Source organism: Danaus plexippus, chromosome 8 (genome assembly GCF_018135715.1).
Source record: "Danaus plexippus chromosome 8, MEX_DaPlex, whole genome shotgun sequence".
Classification (NCBI taxonomy): Eukaryota; Metazoa; Arthropoda; class Insecta; order Lepidoptera; family Nymphalidae; genus Danaus; species Danaus plexippus.
In genome coordinates, this window is record NC_083542.1 from 5,009,410 (window position 1) to 5,030,043 (window position 20,634).

General features: G+C 30.8%; 3 protein-coding genes across 4 annotated transcripts; 1 reads left to right on the forward strand and 2 right to left on the reverse strand.

Moving 5' to 3' along the window:
- Nucleotides 1–668: 668 nt before the first annotated feature.
- Nucleotides 669–6,684, reverse strand: LOC116773924 (protein yellow-like). Its single transcript, XM_061521239.1, has 7 exons — nt 6,465–6,684; nt 4,504–4,673; nt 2,565–2,729; nt 2,075–2,246; nt 1,499–1,680; nt 1,045–1,326; nt 669–947 (listed from the first exon to the last, which is right to left on the reverse strand). The coding sequence occupies exons 1-7, from the start codon at nt 6,682–6,684 to the stop codon at nt 876–878; spliced, it is 1,263 nt and encodes a 420-aa protein (XP_061377223.1). The 3' UTR covers nt 669–875.
- A 2,104-nt stretch (nt 6,685–8,788) lies between these two features.
- Nucleotides 8,789–9,688, forward strand: LOC116771769 (ATP synthase subunit O, mitochondrial-like). The gene is made up of 3 exons (XM_032663734.2): nt 8,789–8,927; nt 9,001–9,192; nt 9,265–9,688. Exons 1-3 carry the CDS (start codon nt 8,858–8,860, stop codon nt 9,606–9,608), a joined length of 606 nt encoding a protein of 201 aa, XP_032519625.1. The 5' UTR covers nt 8,789–8,857; the 3' UTR covers nt 9,609–9,688.
- Nucleotides 9,689–9,698: 10 nt separating this feature from the next.
- LOC116771733 (protein yellow-like) lies at nt 9,699–19,070 on the reverse strand. 2 transcript variants are annotated; one of them, XM_032663684.2, is made up of 7 exons: nt 18,917–19,070; nt 14,231–14,479; nt 13,331–13,500; nt 11,773–11,937; nt 11,116–11,287; nt 10,422–10,603; nt 9,699–10,221 (listed from the first exon to the last, which is right to left on the reverse strand). In XM_032663684.2, exons 2-7 carry the CDS (start codon nt 14,445–14,447, stop codon nt 9,784–9,786), a joined length of 1,344 nt encoding a protein of 447 aa, XP_032519575.2. In that variant the 5' UTR covers nt 14,448–14,479; nt 18,917–19,070; the 3' UTR covers nt 9,699–9,783. The 2 variants fall into 2 exon arrangements, with proteins under 2 accessions (XP_032519575.2, XP_032519566.2); XM_032663675.2 differs by lacking the exon at nt 18,917–19,070 and adding an exon at nt 14,711–14,922.
- Nucleotides 19,071–20,634: the final 1,564 nt, after the last annotated feature.

Here is a 20,634-nt window from a genome sequence, read left to right on the forward strand (position 1 = left end):
TAAGAAACACACTGAATAACGTAAAGCTTTCTATTTGTCTTTTCCTAACGCAAATAATCCAAAAAATCTATTTTTCTTTTGAAAGCAAATTTTTTGTTACAGCCCTGGAACATTCTTGTATTTTTCTTGATAATTTAAAGTTTTTATAAAATATATTCTAAAATTGTAATAAATTTAAGTGCTTTTCATTGGCATCTAAAGCAAGTAAATATATCTTTCAGATCCAGTATCTCTAAATAAAGTTATTCCCTGGTTGTCACTGTAAATTTCATCAGCGAAGTGAAGGTTTTTGTATTCCATACTACCACTGCTTATGTCGGCAATAGAAAGCAAACTACACAACACAATGGAGGTTGTACACGTCAGGCGTGCATCATTCAGTGTCCTGAACTTGTTTCTTTTTGTCTATTGTATGGAACCAGTCGACCTACCAAGACGAATTTATAAGTTATGTTTACAAATTTACAAAGACAACATACATACTGGTTGAATAAAATAGTGGGGTTAAGATATTTAACATTATTTAAAACAACTTATATATTTGCTTGTTTTCACTTTCTATCCAAAAAGCTAGCTCTTAACCCTAATTTTATTCTTTTGAAATAAAAACGCCGAAATATCATTAATTTTGTTAATTTTAATTTTTTATTTACATCAATGTACTCGTTATTTAATAAACTTATAGCAAATTAATAATATTTTCTCTTTACAAGAAATAGTTTTAGGACATCAATATTGATATGTTGCTTTCAACACAAACTCTGTATAGTAAAAATTTGATTGACATGTGGCAGGAAGCATATCGTATCAAGAAATCAGCATCTTCAGAGGGTGGTACTTGTAATTCCTTGTCATCGGCTTTGACGCTAGGAACTCTAGTTATATATGCGGGAGCTTTGAAACCGACCAGGCAGTCCAATAAAATGTCCTCGTGTAGTAGTTGAGTACTAGAATATAAAATTATAAAATCTTCTCTTTTTGTTTGTATTTAAGTAACGTCTCTTACTTCCAAACTGCTGGAATTTTTCCAGCATGAAGTCTTACATTTATTCTGTCTGACGTTAGATTCCCAGAAAACGCTCTATGAAAGTTCGATGTCAGGACCCACAATTCTTGATGACCTATAGGATTGTGAACAATATTCACACCCAATGGAAATGGTAATAATTCTCCGCTGACTGCGATCTCATTAAAATTATAGGGAGAGAATTTAGTGGACGTGTTCCAGGACCACATGCTGGGAGGTTCTACAAGACCGAAATATAAAAAGCCATCATCACCCATTGCTTCTGCCCCAGACTGACTTGGACGTTCTGCTTGGAAGACCTAATGAGAAAAATTATCATGGTTTTATTTGTGGTTTAATTTTAAACAACTAAAGTTTGAACTGAAGATCTCAAATAATTGTTATTCATTTATTTTTTTAATACATTTATATTCAACCTCCAACTTTATCCTCTAGTTGTAGTTTAGTAAACTTCTTTTTCTTACAACTCACTTTTATAGAATCGGGATTGGCATTGGGGTCTTCAATAAATGAATCATTTCGTAATAAGCTTGTTCTCACTACATTTTCGGTAGTGGAAGCCAATGCATGGAAATATAACAAACGATCAGATCCCTCAACATATGATGATAGGGCCATGCCCAAAACACCGTCCATGATGTCGAAACTTTCACCTAAAATAAAATCATTACTAAGATAAAATTCATTGCCCAGAAATAAGAGCCACATTCACATATAACCATACAATGTAACTCTTTTTTCCTTTTTTTACAATTTTAATTAATATCTACTTGTATTTCTGAAACAAAAGTACATATTTTATAATTCTTAAGGGAGTTAGAGTTATGGACATTGCTTGAGAAAAGTGTGTTAATTTTGCTGGGTGGTGTTTACAATTTAATAATCGTTCATAAAAAAAAAATTGTTTAGTAGTTTGTTAGCACTAGGTTGACTTTACTATTAAAGAATAGGTCCGCTTTGTTTTTCATGTTAAGTTATCGTGCTAAAGGTAGGTATCACAAAAAAATCTTCGTATAAATAAATTTCATTTTAATTTATAAACATTACCTTCCAAAAAAAAACTGCCGCGGGAAGGATATGGGAAGAAGTAAGGATGAGTGACTCTCCAAGAACGATCTCTAGCGACGTCTACCACTAATAGCCCAAAGCCAGACAGGTCAGCTACATATACAAATGTGTCAGAACATTGATTTGGACCAGAACCTCTTACGTCCACCACCTGAAAGAAGGTAATAAAGTTTTTCTCTTTAAAGATACCATTTGTGTTCAATCCAAATACATAGTTAAGATAAAACAAAAGGATATAATGCCTATGATTATAAAACAATATATAAGCGAAATGATTCTGGAAACGAATCGTTGCTCATAATTGAGTTTAACTATTTCGAAACAGCTCTGTTAGCTGTATAGTCGCCTTTTTATAATAATGTAGGAATAAATCCCTACAAGATGGAGATGCCATAGATATAAAAAGTCTGTGTTATGGCAATTTTATTTTATATTACTAGTTTTGATTGATTTTACATTTAATACTTACTAGGGCTACAAATCTTGTTGTTGCTATAAAATTTTCTGAAGGCACTCTGTAGCGGTAAATTAATTGATCTGTTTTTAAGTCGAATGCCAGTATTTGCGGCTGGCACTTCTGTTGATTTCCAATCTTGCCAGTGTCCACCACCCATAGTCGATGACAATTGTCTATCTTTTAAATTATAATCATATTAATTATAAATATGAACAAAGGTTGATTTTTGTATTCTTTACAATATATATAATATTGTCGCTCCGTCTTAAATATTCTACAATGTTGCCGACATTGAGCGGCACGCCATGTCGTGACGAATTGATATGACGAAATAACGAAATGATTAGCTATACGTGGTTTTGAATATTGCTATTGTTAATAATTGTAAATAAGTACGAACAGAAACGAGAATGTTTTGGAATATTCTAGTATTCGGATTATCGCATATAATAGAGCTTCTAGGTCGGTGTGGAGTCAGTCTCGAGAAGCGACATTCATGCGGCACAGAGGATTCCACCCGCGATATCATCTACGATCATAATAGAGTGAATATATGTGTTTTCTATTAAACCCATTGTTAACATTGCTTTTAAAACCCTAGATCGTAACAATATATTAATACTTTTCACTTTTTGACTTTTATCATGTATAATATCCGTGGTGTGGAAAATGCGTGTGCCCAAAACGTGTTTTTGTTTTTTGATTGTAAAGTTTTTGATTTATAAGATAATAATGATTAAGTAATGTTAGATATAGTCGCCGAAAAAGGTGAACTTGATCAATATGAATAGACCACTAGTCTTATAAGAAGTACGTAATCCCCCCTATTACACGGTATATTTGTTCCGCGTTATAGGAAAACGCGTTGTACGAAAATTCTCGTAAAACGCGCTCGTATGACCTCGTATAACGCGTTATATACAAATGATTCACGTTTAACTTTTCTTGTTAAAGAGGGTTTAAATCGAATATTAAGGAAAAACTATGTTATGAACGAAATATATGCGTTTTATTAAAATCAAACCAAGAACATTTGGGAATCCCCGTATTATATGGGGGAAAACACGTGTTATACGAGGGACATGAAATCGCGTTATATGAAAACGCGTTATAAGAGTACCGTGTTATAGGGGGGATTACGTAGTAACACAGATACAAAACTAAATTAGTTTTTCGCAAAATTTTTAAGAAATAAATATAATTCTACAGATATATACCAATATATTAAAAAATAATATATATAAGACAGTCTGCAAATTTTTAAAAGGATGAATGGTGGTTAAACAATAGCATAATTTATTTTCAATGCTTAGGAACAGAAAGGCTCATGAAAATATAAAATCTCAGGAGACAAAGACGATTAACTTGTAGCGTCATCATAATATCTTGAATAAATACCACCTCAAAATATACTCAACCCAAATCATTAAAAGATAAAAATTCTGAAGTCCTCTCATGTAAGTCAAAACATTTTATAATCATCCGTAGTACCACAATTCCAGAATGTTATAACATTTTCAACAGCATTTATATCATACCAAAACACGACGACTATAATAATTATAAAACTTTTAAATTATTTTAACTTAAAAGCAATAGGTATGTGATGCACGAGCAAATTCATATATTATGGGTGATGACATTACCACGTGCAGACTTGGCCCTCCAATTACCTTTAAAAAATCGTACGCCTGTGTTTCCTGCCACTGGACTAACAAATTTTGTTAAGAGAAGATCACGGGTGACCCGACTCGTGATATTCACTTTACATGACAATAAATTTAATTATGTATTTTAATTCATTGTGATGAAACTTAAAAAAAAATTCAGAGCCAATTCTATTAAGCAGGTGAATAATTTAAGCAGAATCAATAATAATGTACTGGGTTTTCTTGAATTGACTTTTCTGTTGCATGTAATTAACAAATAAAAGCTTAAAAATTTCACTTACCGTCACCCCGAAAACACAGGTAAGTCCTTTACAATTTCTTCCTTGATTGTCGTGCCAGGAGTAGTCTGGGTAACCCGATATGAGACCATCTTCACCAACCGTACCCAAAGTTATCGGTCGACCAACATCAAACCGAGGTACTGTTATGAAGATACGTGGGTTTTGTGTCCCTTAAATAATACAGATCCCTATAGATAATACAGATCGTTCTCGATCCTTAGAAAGAAAAGTAGTAGATAGCTTTTTAAAAGATCTCAACAAAGTAGATAACCAACCGCTCAATAAAGTCAAAAAAAATTGGATCGTCGATAATTACCTAACATCACGTTTGAATGGGCCTTACTTCTAGGTCTATCTTTTTAATAAAACCCTTTTGTCAAGGTTAGAAGCAAGCGTCATAAAAGTGTTGAAATTTCGGCTCGGTCTCGCGATACCGGCTGATTTAATTAATTTTATCTCTATTGCTAGAATGCCTGTTTTGTCAGCTTTATTCAGGGATCGCAATAGTTTTGGGATGAATCTAAAAAGGCCATTGGAGCTCTATAAAAACCTAGGAGTTTCAAAGAGACATATCTTGGGGAAATCGCATGATGATGCCGTCATATCACTTCCTAAATACAAAGATGCCCCAAAGCTAGAGTCGAGATTTCCATAAAAAGTGTATGATAGGAGCACGGAATACTAGGGTAGATTTTGGATCAAGTAAGAAGGCCAAAGATACGAAATAAATTAATCCATGCAATGAGTTTAGAAATGCAGAACGACTGGCTAGATATAGGAGCTTTTTACATCCTTTGAGCACTAAAATGTCACCCTTTAATACATGATTGATCGCCAGAACGGCTAAAATTTAATCTCAATGCGTTCCAAATGCCTCTCTCAGATCTGAGTAATTTAGTAAGATGCGGTAAAGATACCGAAAAAACTTATTATATCAACGAGGAGGCAGTTGAAACTCCTAAGCATTTGCGAGTGGGATGTAAGGTACTCCTCGATAGCCGTCAATATATGTGAAGCAATTAGTCTTTCAGTAGCCAAAATGCAAAAAGAAATAACCATAAACGGACGATCAATAGGTTTTGTAAGAGAAGGTACTAGGGCTATAAAATCAAACGTGAAGCCTTATTCTATCCTTACTCCAAATAAATATACATGAAACAATATAAAATACAATATACATATTTGTGCGTCGACATTCTGACGAGACATTTTCTGTATTTGTGAATTTTAAAGCGCGTTATGATAATAGAGCTTACGGTTCCTTGGTAAACCAACATCCAAGGGTTCAGGTGGCTCTTCCACAAACAAACAAGATCGGCAACGCATCTACTACACCTCTTATGTTGCAGATGTCCATAGGCGACGATAACTACTTACCATAATGTAGAAGACCGTATGCTCTTTTGGCCCTTTGGGACATCAAAAAGAAAACCCAAAGACCATGTCATTGAGGTCAACAAGTATTACCAGCTCACTAGCAAATTCACTAAGAATAGGTTTGTCGTGAATTTGTACGCGGTAGAAGTGGAAGCGAGAGGTAAAACAGCTAAATCTATCTACAACCTACTAAAAGACTGGGGCCTGACCAGAACAAACATCAATTCATTCTTAGAACGTATTTAAATAGCAGCCCTAATAAGTTGGTTTCAAATTTGGTTAGATAGAGAGAGGAGCTTGGATGGTGGAGGAGAGAGTTTAAAGCGCGTTAGGTAAAGACCCCTTAAACATACACCTGGGTGGGAAGTCACAGACACTGTTACAAATCCCTTCCTTGCAACGCGATGGACCCAGCATCCGTACGACGAACCCATGGAATGCTGAGAAGTTTCCGTCTTATAATTCATTTAATACTTATATATTTATGTCTTTCACAAATACTCAAGTTTGTTAAACTTTCAAAGAATATAATCGTTTTAAATACTTATTTTCAAATTAGAAATATAACATTAAATCTTACATACCGTATCCATAATATACATCGACATCAATAGGTATTGAAACCTCGGGAACAAAATACTTATTAGTTACAGCCCTGACGCGAGCCTCTTCATTAGGATATACGAACTCCAATTGAACCCACTCTCTGATAATATTTAAACTATTCTGACATATTACTACCGTCCATAAGAATGCTAAGCACAATAATGATAAAAGGAGGAACTTGTTAGTGTTAATTGTCATCTTAATAATCTGGAACAAAGTATTTTTCGAACGACATTATTTCAAAAATAATTTATCAGATATTATATGTACTATTATTATAAAACAAATTATTGTTTACTTCTGTTTGTATTATAAATTATATTCAACTGTAGACGGGGTGAGTATTTTTAATTTAACTTTTAGTATATAAAACGTCTTAAAAAAATTAAATACCTTAATATTTAAGTATCACCACTTGTTGATGATACAAAGATCGTTGCTGGTTCAAAAACCGTCTGGTAAAAGCTTTTAAATATTAGTATGTTATAGCGAGTGTCTCATGAGGAAAATATTCACGTACTACTATGACTTCAAGTCATTTTATTGTTTTAGTAAATATTGAAAACAATTTGCATAAGAATAATTAACTTTTAATTACCTAAGTCTACTTATATGATAAAAAAAAATACTGAGTGTGTACTGGTTTTTGTATTTACTTTCAAAAACTGTAAAAGATGATTATGACTATCAAATGTAAAAGCTCTTAAAGCTATTGAGGGATTAAACAATTTTTATATAAATATACTAAATACTAAAACAAGGAAATTTAAAATTTTTATCGTTAACACCTACCCTCGCAATCATTATTTGGGGTGAGTTATAACAAAACTCTCTCATAAATAATTTGTACATTACATGGAAAAGATTCACACCAAATATTAAGCATGTAAGAGCTACATTTTAAAAACATGAATTTTTCCGTGAACGGGAATAACTGACCTCTACTTGAGGACAGGAATATTCCTAACGAATTCCTCGAAGCCTCTATGCCTCATGGTTAAAAAGATCGTGATGAATCAATAAATCGGATGGGAATCTCTTTATATAGAGATAACTAAAAAGATTAAGGAGAGAAAAGAGTTATCAAATTACCATAATGTACTATATACTATTATATACTATATACAATTTTTTTACCTTAGTCCTACCCTGGTGAATGTTAATAACTTCTTGTTATGCTACTCGAAATTTTTTTTTAATCTTACAAACGTGTCATTATGTGTCTACTGACTTAATTATTAAAGAAAATACGTAGTTGTTATTTAAATTCATAGGTTTTTAATTTGACTCTATGAAAGATATCATTTACGTGATAATATCGACTTCAATAGTGGTGTTTCTTAATATGTAAGAGAAAAATAGTGCGTGGAGTCCCTTTGCGCGAAAGATATGAAAGTTTGTTATATCTAAATGAAAATAACAAAGGGTAGATTGATTTTTAATGAGCTCATTTTGTTTCTTTAAGACAAACTTTATTAACGTTGATTACAATTCAAAATTGATCGCACCTTTTAATCATCATTTTCGAGTGGAGAAATATTCAAATCTATAACATTTAAATCGTGTTATGGTACCTAAAGTAAGAAGAAACTTAACAATCAATTGATATTCAGAAGAGACCTACTTTACATAACCCTAAATCCTTCGCATAGTCCGTGGATTTTTTTTCACTCTTGTTTTACGATTCTTATCCACTTAAATTGAAAATAAAATACTGCCCTATATAATTATATGTGTATCAAATCAAACTAAAAAATAATGAATGTTATAAATTAATTAATATAGAGCAAAAAGTGTTTATTTCAGCTAATTTCACGACGCTTACACTGTTTACTTCGCTGCATAACCAGAATACCATGCGTATGTGCTTGGAATCTACCGACTCACTCTCATCCTCTCTCCTTCTTTCTACCTTTGAGTATTTTTCTTTCTCTCTCCCTCCTGCGTTGGAATATTGGTCACACGCCATACATTCCCTTTCGCTCTGTCTCTTTTACCCCCCCCCCCCCCCCCCGAATATAAAACGTTTAACACAACCTTTTTTGAAATCGTATAAAAAGTTTTACTTCAAAGAACTGCGTGGGAATGTTCTAGATATTAAAGAAAAGTTATATATTATTGTATTGTTTATGATATGGTTTCATAACAGTTTTTTTGGGTGATTCTTTTCATTTTCATAAGAAGTAAATAGTTTTTAGATGACTATTAAAAAGTAATAGCAACAAAGCACAGATACTTGAAATGATACAGATTTTATTTGAAATTTTAATCAAAAAGTTTTTATTGTTTAAATTAAGCAACTTATTTGATCAGTGTCATTTAGATGTCATAAAAAATTGTTGGATATAAATTACAATAAAAGATTTATAATATGTTGCGCATGTTTATAAGGAGAATGTGTTCTGCTCCCCAGTCTATAAGTACCCCTATACCAGTGTTTGGTAAGAAAACTTTATAAATTTTTAATTTAATTAATAACATAAAATATAATTTATAATGAAAACATAACTCCAGGCGTTGAAGGAAGGTACATAGCTGCACTCTACAGTGCTGCATCCCAAATGAATCAACTGGACGAAGTGGAAAAAAGTCTTCGAAGTTTGCTGAAAGAATTAGAAAAACCTAAAGTTCTTGACTTTTGTGAAACTAGTATGATATCTTCCGCTGAAAAATCAAAGCTGTTGCAGGATGTGGGCGAACAAACAGGTTCCATATCCATCTGACAAATACATTTTCTAATCATTATATGTTTTTATAATATGAATTATATATATGTAGGTATGCCTAAAGCAGCTATAAATTTTCTCGGTCTTGTTGCTGAAAACGGACGATTGAAAATGTTAAAGAAGATGATCATTTTATTTAACGCTGTGATGGTAGCACACAGAAATGAAGCTTTGTGTGAAGTTATCACAGCTAAAGCTCTGGATGATACATCACGTCAAGCTTTGATGGACGCATTAAAAAAGTTCGTTAAAGGTGACAAGAAAATACAAATGACAGAAAAAATTGATCCATCCATAATAGGAGGAGTTATCGTTGGTATAGAAGATAGACACATTGATTTGAGCATCTCAAGAAAGTTACAAATTTACACCGACTTATTAAAACAAGCTATATAAATGGTATAATTATTGAGAGTTAAACTGTCTTATGTTAATCCGTAATAAAATAAAGAACTACTTATTAACGTCTTTGATAAGAAAACACAATTATAATGTAAATAATTTATATTTATTTTAAAATAATATACAAATAATTTATTGTATGGCCACAATATATAACCAGCTGGCCGTATTATAAGAATGCTACAGCTCCGTATTTGTATTGATAATATTTGGCTTTATGTGGTGATATTCGGTCGGCTTGGTAGTTTGTGTAGCGGTCTTTGGGATGTGTCAAACATGCTGTATGTCCTAACAGGGTGGGGATTTTCTCGGCGTGAATTCTAAAGTTTACTCTATCTGATGACAGGGTTCCGGTCATCACTCTTTGAAAGCTGGAAGTAAGCACCCACAGTTCCTGTTCTCCTTTCAGATTGTTAACAACCTTCATTCCACTGGAAAACTGTAGTGTTTCTTTGTCGATTGCTATCTGATGGAAATTGTTTGGAGAAAATTCTGTAGCTGAGTTCCAACAAAATACGCCAGGTGGCTCCATCAGACCGAAATATAATACGCCGTTATTATCCATGGCTTCAGCTGCAGATTGGTTCGGCCGTTCTTCCGGAAATTCCTGGAAAATATATTTTTGTTTGTTTATTTTCTCATTGCTTCTGTTTCTAATATAGAAAATTCTTATCGTTTTGGATTGCGCAATATTGGTTATTGCAACAGAACCTTTATTATTTTTTTACTTTACTTTACTTTACAGGACCTTTACTTTTTACATATTTTAATTTAATTGCGCCCGCATATATCTAAAGTCATACTCACGTTTATACTGTAAGGATTGGCGTTAGAGTCACGAATGAAGGAATCATTCCTGAGAACACTAGTTCTAACCACGTTTTCCGTGGTAGAGGCCAGCGAGTGGAAGTAGAGAAAGCGGTCGGACCCTGGCATATAAGGTGATAGCGCCATCCCAAGGACGCCATCCATGAGATCGAAACTTTCTCCTGGAAACGGGATAATGTAATAATAATAAAATAATCAGGGTATGTCAGCTAGGTAAAAGTTTAGGAAATAAAACTAATAGTTTATTTTTTTATAATTAAAGCAACAAGCATAGAACCCCTACTAAACAAAACATTCCGTTTCACCTATTGAAATACAATCTACATAACTATGATAAAAAAATACAAAATTTAATACATATACAAATATATATTATCTTTTAATTGTTTTTTTATGGTTGTTCGTGTGGCCTTGGGTTACATACATATTTTTAAAACACATTAAAGTTTTTAGATAACTCTTTAGTTATGACATCTGGCTGGCATAATGGCATATACGTCAATTTTCTTTATTTGAAGCTACTAATAACAAAATAGTCTAATACTAATGTGATAATAAAAAAGTAATCAAGTTGTAAATAATATTTAACTGCTCAAGTAACGAGCATGAGTTTATGGAAAACGTTATGCAACACAATGGTGTTGAGAATGTAACAATATTGATTTACACTTACCGTCGATAGTAAAATGGCCGTGGGAAGGATATGGGAAGAAGTATCGATGAGTGACTCTCCAAGAACGATCTCTAGCAACGTCGACAACTAGTAGTCCAAAGCCGGACACATCAGCCACATATACGAATGTGTCAGCACAGTCATCTGGACCAGAACCTCTTACATCCACTACCTGTAGTTATGGAAGTTGTAAGGTTTAATGACTATGATGGATTCATAAAAAAATGTTTACATTTTTTATTTAGTTTAGTTGGCCTAGCATGTAATATCCCACGTTGCTGATGCCTACTACTAAGGTTTAGATATGTTGACATTCCTTGTACTGTGGAGACGACGAGAAAGTATAAATATGGGATTGGAAACGATGTTGCTAAAGAAAAGTTTGTATTTCGGTGTTTGTTTTGTATTGCTTGTATGATAGATTATTAGCTTTTTAGCTGTTATCGGGACTATCTTAAGTGAAAGTATTAAAGACGTAAATGATAATACTTCTCTCTTCACGGATGTTGTATTTATTATTGTTTCTTGTTTATTACTTCTGACGTAATTACGTTGGTTACGAAACTATTAAGTCATTACTATAACATATGTATATTGCATTAAAAATATTTTGCGAATATATGTATTTATTTATATACTTTTATACGATATACTTACTGGTGTTATAAATAATGATGTTGCAATATAATTTTCCGATGGTACTTTGTGACGATAAATCAATTGGTCACTATTCAGGTCAAAAGCCAGTAGCTGTGGTGGGCACACCTGATCATCGCCAATTTTGCCAGCGTCCATTACCCATAGTCGCTGGCATGAATCAGTCTGAAATACAATATTTTTGATATTTGATACATGCGTATTATTGCAGACGTTTCGAAATAAATATCGTAAGCCGGCGTCAACTTTCGTTGGTGGTAACGCATCTCAGATGTAAACCAACATCAATTAGCGCACAATCCACTTTCACCTGAATTATAAATTATTTAATTGTCTTAAACAATGATTCAAGTCTCGTTATTCTCACGATCTCTTCGCTTCAAATAATGCTTATAAAATACCTGTGCAGTTTTCCTTTTCTATTTACATATTAATTTTATTTTTACAATGCTATTAACCCCTAAGCTCAAAATTATAAGGTGCAAAGTTTTCAAATTGGTTTTGTTTAATGACAAGTTGCTCCAGGACTACAGGATATCATTTTCGTGTTCTTCCATTGCCTTTTCCAGGATATTCCCAATTTTGTTTTTAAGAGTATCCTGCTTCTTAAGAAAGCCTCTAAAAACAATCTCTTTATATATGTAAATATCAGTATTTGGAACCCTCAGTATTAGGAAAGTTGTGAATCGTATCGTTGTGCGCAAAAAAGAATGAGTCAACACATTTCAAATATAAGTTTAAATAATTATATACACCCTATAGAACTATAAGAGGCAACAAATTTTTAGAAGCTTTGATATTTTTTGTAATATTTTTTAGAAATAAGTTTTTTAAAGTATGTATTAGCGGGATCAAAGTAATAATCGACTTAATAATATAGGATTTTGAGTTTTACGCGATGAAATGTATATCTTTAAAAAAAATATAATATTGATACTGGTCATTAACTAATGTTACACTTAATCTATACAACCTTATTAAAATCGACCAAATGTCCAAAATAATGAATTGGTTAATAAATAATGCAATTAAAAATTCAATAAACAATGGAATTAAAAATAAATTAAAGACAAGAATCGTAAATGTAATAAAACCTTTCTGAAACCTGTTTAATGCTTCAAGATGATATTACGAAAACCTACCTTTTGATAAACTATAAAGTATAAATAGAAAAAGCTCTGGTTCCTACCAGTTTCTAAAATAAAACTCAACGAAGACTTGCCATGCCTGAGCCATCAGACATTTTTTCTTTCCTTCGTTATTTATAAACTTGTCGACGGAATATTATTTAAAATTGTGGTATGTATATAAATTTATAGCGTCTGGTCCTATATATATACACATATTTAATTTAAAGTTATAGACTCTTGTATACCGTAATTCATTTGAAACTTGGGTATTTCTCCAAAATGTAAACTTACTTTTAAGCGTCTTAAGACAACCATCAATCCGGTCCGAAAAGAACTTGTTAACAGATGCTTTTTTTGCTTATTAAATTCCATTTTCCCATATTTAATATTAGTGATATACGAAATTATACTTTAATAAAGTCACTTACAGCGACCCTGAACACAGAGGTGATTCCTTCACAATTTCTTCCTTGGTTATCGTGCCAGGAGTAGTCTGGATAGCCTGATATGAGACCATCATCTCCCACAGTACCCAATGTTACGGGTCTGCCAACATCAAACCGTGGTATTGTAACGAAGATTCGGGACTTCTGCGCACCTTTAGATATTATTTTTTTTAATAATATGTATATAAAATTTAAGAAATTACTCTTCAATAATGTCAATTTTCTCTTCAGCTTATAGACGTCTACATAATAAAATCGTATATTTTGTTAAATAAATAGTTACATAGAATTCCAGCAATATTACATTGTTACAGGAATAACACGGTGTGGTATAATTAACGTAGGTACAGTTAATTTGCTTGTTTGAAGTTTCCTCATTAAAAATATCAGTAAAGTCATTGTTTTAAGCACGTTAGTTCTTTTATTTGATATAAGTAGGCTATACTTATTAAGAAGTAATTAGCAACCTTACAACAGTTATACCAAAAACAGCAATAGAAGGTGATATTGCGAAGTTTAGCTTTTGAAATGAAAATCAACCATTTTCTATATCAGTATATTTGTTAGATCATATACTTGAAAAATTCTCTATATAAATTTGTTCAGTGCTAGTTAAGGAAATCGTTGCCATAGAAATAAGAATATTAAAAAAAATATATCCTGAAATGTCAATGAATAACATTCCAATGAAAAATTATTTCGCTTCTAATTTCATTTAAGTGTCCATTAAATATTTTCGAAGTTATTGTTATTATAAAAAGAAATTATATTAATATCAATTAAAAACTATTTAACAACGTAAAGTATTTGGAGAAATAAATGTTTCATATCCACGAAACGGATATAAAACCTCTCTTTGTAGTAAATAAAAAAATTATTTACCACTTCTATGGTGTACGTCCACGTCAATCGGTACCGAGTCTCCTGGTACATAATATTTATTCGCTAGCGCCTTTATCCGGGCTTCCTCGCTCGGAAATGCGAACTGAAGCTCAGTCCACTGCTTCACAATCCTTAAATTGCTTTTCGCTCCCAATCCCGGCCAGCAACAAGCCAAGCAATACGATAGAAGAAAAAACCTCTCGATGCCGTATTGCATTTCTGATTTGTATATGTCAAGAAGAAAGGGATCTGTAAGAGACATTTAAATATAAGTTTGCGAAATAACGTCATATTGTTCCCAGTTCTTTAATAGTATACAATTTCCAATTCGTTTTTCAATTTTTTGATTAAATGATTGATTTATGAATTCCAAATTTAAAAATTTGAATTTAGTAGTTTGTAGTTTATAAAAGAATTACATGCATTACAACAAAGTCAGTTTATGTAAGAAATGGGATAAATAATTTAAATACTTATTACCATAATAATTAAAGAGTGTGCTACACATTCGATTATGATCCCGGTACGACATCTTGTTAACATTCAATAACAGTTATCTCTTATGATATCACAGGTATTTTAAAGCATAAATATTAATAAATTACACATCACTCAATCACAAAACAGATAATAAGTAGTTCCATAAGTAAACCTTCATGCACTGAAGAGCTTATTATCGCGAATTGGAACACGTTACGGTTAAAATTATGTCTCACGATGGTTAATAAAAATATACATTTTCGAGTTAATACTTTACGTATTGTTTATAATGAATTCCATCCGCAATGTGAAAAAACAAAATCGATATAATTTTCTTTCGGAACGTCCAAAGACCTCTAATTATACTGTAAAACTAACCGCTGGTGATCGCCTCAGGAAAATATTAAGAAACCGTTGCTGCCATTTCAATTATATATTATGCAAATATTGTAACGGTAGGCAGTATTTAGACAGTTGGTACGTCAAACTCAGAATTAATTAGTGTGAAAAAAAATATATGAAAAAAAAAAATAATTAAATCGTAAAGCCGTGCGGTAAAAAGTTATCTCTCACTTTTAAAATTGCTTTTTTTTTATTTTGTATAACACAATGACAATCGTAAGAAAAAAAAACTTATAAAACCTTTGCCTTGAATTATAGAAATAGCTTTATTTAAAAAAAGTTACTCTGTTACAAAACTTTCACCTTAAAATGTAATGTGAATCTATGTTTTCTTGATCTACCTACCACACACCTATACTGTTAACCTAAAATTCCGGATATTTTTTGTGAAAAAATTTAAACTTCTATTTTATAATGATGCATTATAGTGGTGAATGGCAATTTATTTCGTTCTCATTCTATTTTATTCTGCTTTGTTTACGATTTTTAGCAAATACTAATTGAGAATTCTGTACTTTATATTACAAACTTAAAAACATTTTATACCTTTTTTTTTAAATAATATAGTGATTTGTAATCATCTCACATTTTTTTATGACTAAACTTTTTCTCATAACTTTTTGTTGCAATGTTTCCTTTTTAATTGTTATGTAGGCCTTTAAATTCTCACATAGTAACAAACTTTAAGTATTTTAGCCTATCGTTCTAATAGCGGATATAATATTGCTAAGATGATTTTTTTTTATTATATCCGTACGAAAATTCTTTAGTTACATTTAAATTGTAAAATTTTGTATATGCTTCGTAATACCAAATTTATTTAGGATATTTACTTATGAACACAGATTCCCAGCTTAAAAAGTAATTCTTGATAAAATAGTCATACATAAAAAAGCGACTCATCTACACGCTTACTATAAATAAATTTATATATATATTTAAATATGTATATTTGCATTGTATCACTTCATACGGACCGTTAACAAATTTTCATTAACCAATCTTATAGAATAAAAGTAGTTTATAGGCGGAGGAACGGAAAACGTTCCGTATTCCGTTGCGATGATAACATGAGGTAAGCAACATTTCTGTTTTTATCTAAATAAAATATCAGAAACAATATTATTTTTTTTAAATTTTCATATTTTAAAAGAAAATTTAATTCAATTAAATTAGTATGACTGCAGGACTAATTAAAACTTCGCAATTTATTTTCTTAGGATTCTGCCGATTCTGGGCATGTTGTTGGCATACAAAAAAAAAAAAACAAAAATTTAAAGTCTTGACAAAACTTCGACTCTTCGGGACGCCCTTTAACTAATTCTTAAGAATCAATGCCATTTAGTGGTTCAAGGTTTAATTGATTATGAGATGTCAACATTGTTCTATTTCGTGATTTCTTTTTTATTCTCATTTATCAATAAAACAAAATGACGTTGGACCGAAATAATAATTATTATATTTAATCCCCCGTACCTAGACCATAACTACTTTTAAAGCTTGGAACTTAATTTGTCACCATTCAAATGAGGCAAAGAAAATACTCTCGATATGACATTCAGAGTACAAATACAACTAATAACACAATATTCATTAGCGAACAAAAATTTCAAGTTATAAAAATGCCACGCATAATATTGAAACTAAATTACAACCACTCGCGGAAATACACTGAAAGATGCAATCGTGTAACACTTCAATATAAAAGAGGATAAGGAAAATACATCCCATTTGACTATTGTATTGTGAAATAATAGCGTTAAGCCATCCGTTTATTCTATGAGACTTCGTGACCAATGGAAGAGATGTTTTTGCGTGATTTAAACATCGCCATTATTAATAAGCAATGTTCCATTCCGCATTCAGAGTCACGGTTTGCGAACGACCCATCGTGACATTGAACTTGATTGTTCTTAATTAAACCTCATTTGCATTTGTGAAATCAATTTGAATAATTAAATATTGTTCTTAAATGTATCAATTTAGATTTCTTTATCACAAATAAGACTAATTTTATGTTTTATGAGTGGCTAACTGTTTTACGTGAAAAGAACAGAACAGCTTTTTACGAGGGAGTACATATCTCAAAGCCACGTTTGACAATGAAAGAAAAAATTATATAAGAATGCTGTGATTTGAAAAATTTCGTGTAATATATATTTTATGAAGTGAATTACGTAAAAAAATATATTTATATATACATATGTATAGAATTTATATATTTTTTAATCTTGATATAATGTCCGCGACTGCAGACAATGATGAGAAAAACAAGATCTTTAAAAATAAATTAATAATTTTACATTATAAATATTGCATCGTAAATAGTCTCTACTAATAAATATTAACCGTAAGAATTTCACTAAGAAATAACACAATCGATTTCCGTGACCAGAAATAACAAAAAGAAAATGAGAGGGGACAAAAACCTTAAATAATTATCGTAACTTCTGGGCCTACGTTACGCGTTTTAAATTGATTAGTTTAGTTTGAGGTTAAAGAACTTATATGGAATATTGTGTGTTAATTATTTGTATATAATATTTGTTTAGCGGTCTCGTAACAAAAGTTTTCGGTTGTTTTTGTACTAACGTTTACTCATTGATGTTTGTATGTTTATTTTGTATCTTGTTAGCGAAAAATTACAGCCGCCTACACAAATTCTTTTATGAATTTTATATCTTTTGTTGCTTAAGTAACGTATATATGTGTTTACATATCATACATACTTAATATATATAAAGTTTATCCTGAAAGCCTTAGAACTTTAATAAGGCCTTATAACTCTATCTTACCGCAAACATGTCACTCAATTAAATATATATATACATATATATATACGAACAAAATGTCTAAAATTATAAATAAATGTAATCTTTAATTAAAAGCGCTTTAAAAATAATGTTAAAAAAGACTATAAACAAATAATCGAACCATTAAAATTTTATGACGAGACATAGACAATAAGATTCCTAACTCAAAACTTGACACTAATCAAAAGCAATTAATTTGAATGTATTCGTAAACCGGCTCTACAATTTATGCAGATGTTAGTAACGAATTCGCAAAAAAGTAACAATCTAGCTACGAATTTTTAACATCATTTTCACAGAGATTTTTGGTAATAATTTTTAAATAATCATCTTAGTTTTAAAAATAACTGCTCACAATACTTTACAACACTGCCTTTCTTAATTAGACGATCTTGATTGTAAATCTAAAGGTATTTTCCATTAACTTTCTTAATGTTATTCGTTGATTATTATTTTATTAAAACAAACATCGTTTTACGTATAAAATAATGAGAAGTATCTGATTGAACTCAATATGATGCTTAAATTATTCTCATTTATTTTTTAAGACGAAGATATTGTTATCGAATTGCATACAATTAAATATTCACTGCGTTGCTTAATGCGCTAAACTTGTTCTGCTTGTTTAAGCTTGTAAAATAATGTAGGTATCATCTTGAGGATTGAGGCAAATAGTACAAAAGCATGTATTTTTATGATATTCTTTTGAATAAAAACTTCTTTAGGAATCAAATCGTGCTAATGAAATGCTAATATGTCATGTCGTTTTAACAGTCTAGTGAGAACGAGTTATATAAAAATGAAAAAGAACCGTCTATTGATTCAGAAATCAATACGATTTCTTTTCGTCATACATTAATAACGTAAAACCAGAATATTGCCTTCCCATAAAAATCCGATCATCAAATTCACATAGAACCGTTTTGTTCTCATCAAAAAGCAATTTAGACTTAATTATATATAAAAAATACCATAACCATAATGTACATACCTTAACAATTCACTATCCGATATATTTTCACAGATAAAATATATGAATTTTTATACAAGTACCATACGTTATATGGGTAATTTACAAAAACGAGCGACCCGATAGATGGACGAGAGCGTACTGTTCTAAGACCCGGTTATTATTTATATTTTTATTAATAACACCGTAGGTATCTGCATAAATTACTTACGATTAGCCGAAAATTACATACGAATTGCCATTGTTAATCTTTTCCGTCCGTAACTAAATTAAATTTGTTTTTTACGTCCGGAATGTTATCTTTGAGGCCAACACATTAAATATATTTGTAACTGTTTATTTTTTAATTATTCTATTTACATGAACACTTCATTAAAAATTAATTTAATTTAATCTTCGTCTAATTACTTTATATTAACATACACACAATTGCGATATATCTTTTCGTAAATGACATTACTATTATCATAACACGATGATCCATTCTAAATTTATATTAAAAGGATAATTTGAAATTATAATTTGTTGCTTAATAAGACCGAAATTCAAGGCCTTGTAATTTAGGTTATATATAGTTATATATATATATATATATATATATATATATATATATATCACACAGAAAATATTGTTTCCATCTGTTACTTATTATATAAGATGATGATTTAAATACCGTTTAAAATTTAAATTAAAACAAATTCATTGAATGATTAATAATTTTATAAATATTCATACAGAATACTCATCTATATATAAAAATACAGAAAAAAGTCTAGAAAATGCTTGACACGAAGATTATATCGAGTCTCTTTATCGCTATTTTACTTTCAACCAAACTTAAATAGTCTTATTTATTAACATAGCCTTTTGAATATCTCACGTCACTTAAATGAGCCACGACATTTTATTATTTAAATGCTCCATCGCTTGTGCCATAATGTAATTATTCAATAATATTGACAAAAAAAAAATTAACTGACAATCGCCGGATGGACTATAAATGAAAACAATGTTATAAACGAACAAAACGAATTAATGAGAAAGCGTGATCACGCACATGCTAGCAACAATTCCATCGGTAAAAACAATTAGTGCCCTAAAAGTAATTCCACAAACGATGTTTATAAAAAGGTTGTGCCATTAAAATTATTCCAATTCAAAACATACAGTCCATTCCCTGAAATGGGAATAGTCAATACTATAGTGGTTGTCAAAAAAATGAAAAAAAAAACAATAAAAACGCTGCTTATAATGTGCAAAAGCGACTTATAATTTTTTTTTTCAAAATCTTCCTAGCTCCTTCATAAAATCAAAACTATATGCGTTTCATTCATTTTATACTAAACAATATTCAAAAAATAGTTGATAATAGACCCATTACATTGACAAAAAAATCCTAGCCATACTTAAATAAACAGTGTATGGTCTAACCGAATCTAATTTGATCTAGCTGGTATTATCTGGTCTCTAAATTCGTTTCAATGGACAAATTATGACCTTTAAATATAAAATTTATTGTCAATTTCCTACCAAAGAATATAAAAAGGCTTCACATTTTAAGAGCCAAACAAATTAATTAAAGTATATTTTAGAGATAAGATGTGATTCAATGTTTTTTGAGGGTATTTTCCTATCTCCTTGACTTACTTGAAAATAAACTCTGAAAAAACAACTTTTTAAAATTCTTTTAAAAGAACAAACCCGATAATAATAAGTATTCCATAGACAGAGAAATATTT

Coding starts and splice junctions, on each gene's coding strand:
- LOC116771733 (XM_032663675.2), bottom strand. CDS start 14,762: ATGTCGTACCGGGATCATAATCGAATGTGTAGCACACTCTTTAATTAT. Junction 11,938..13,330: donor CCTCTGTGTTCAGGGTCGCT/GTAAGTGACTTT, acceptor ATTGTATTTCAG/ACTGATTCATGCCAGCGACT. Junction 11,288..11,772: donor CATCATTATTTATAACACCA/GTAAGTATATCG, acceptor CCATAACTACAG/GTAGTGGATGTAAGAGGTTC.
- LOC116773924 (XM_061521239.1), bottom strand. CDS start 6,684: ATGACAATTAACACTAACAAGTTCCTCCTTTTATCATTATTGTGCTTA. Junction 4,674..6,464: donor CGATGTATATTATGGATACG/GTATGTAAGATT, acceptor GTATTATTTAAG/GGACACAAAACCCACGTATC. Junction 2,730..4,503: donor CCTGTGTTTTCGGGGTGACG/GTAAGTGAAATT, acceptor ATAATTTAAAAG/ATAGACAATTGTCATCGACT.
- LOC116771769 (XM_032663734.2), top strand. CDS start 8,858: ATGTTGCGCATGTTTATAAGGAGAATGTGTTCTGCTCCCCAGTCTATA. Junction 8,928..9,000: donor TACCCCTATACCAGTGTTTG/GTAAGAAAACTT, acceptor ACATAACTCCAG/GCGTTGAAGGAAGGTACATA. Junction 9,193..9,264: donor GGATGTGGGCGAACAAACAG/GTTCCATATCCA, acceptor ATATATATGTAG/GTATGCCTAAAGCAGCTATA.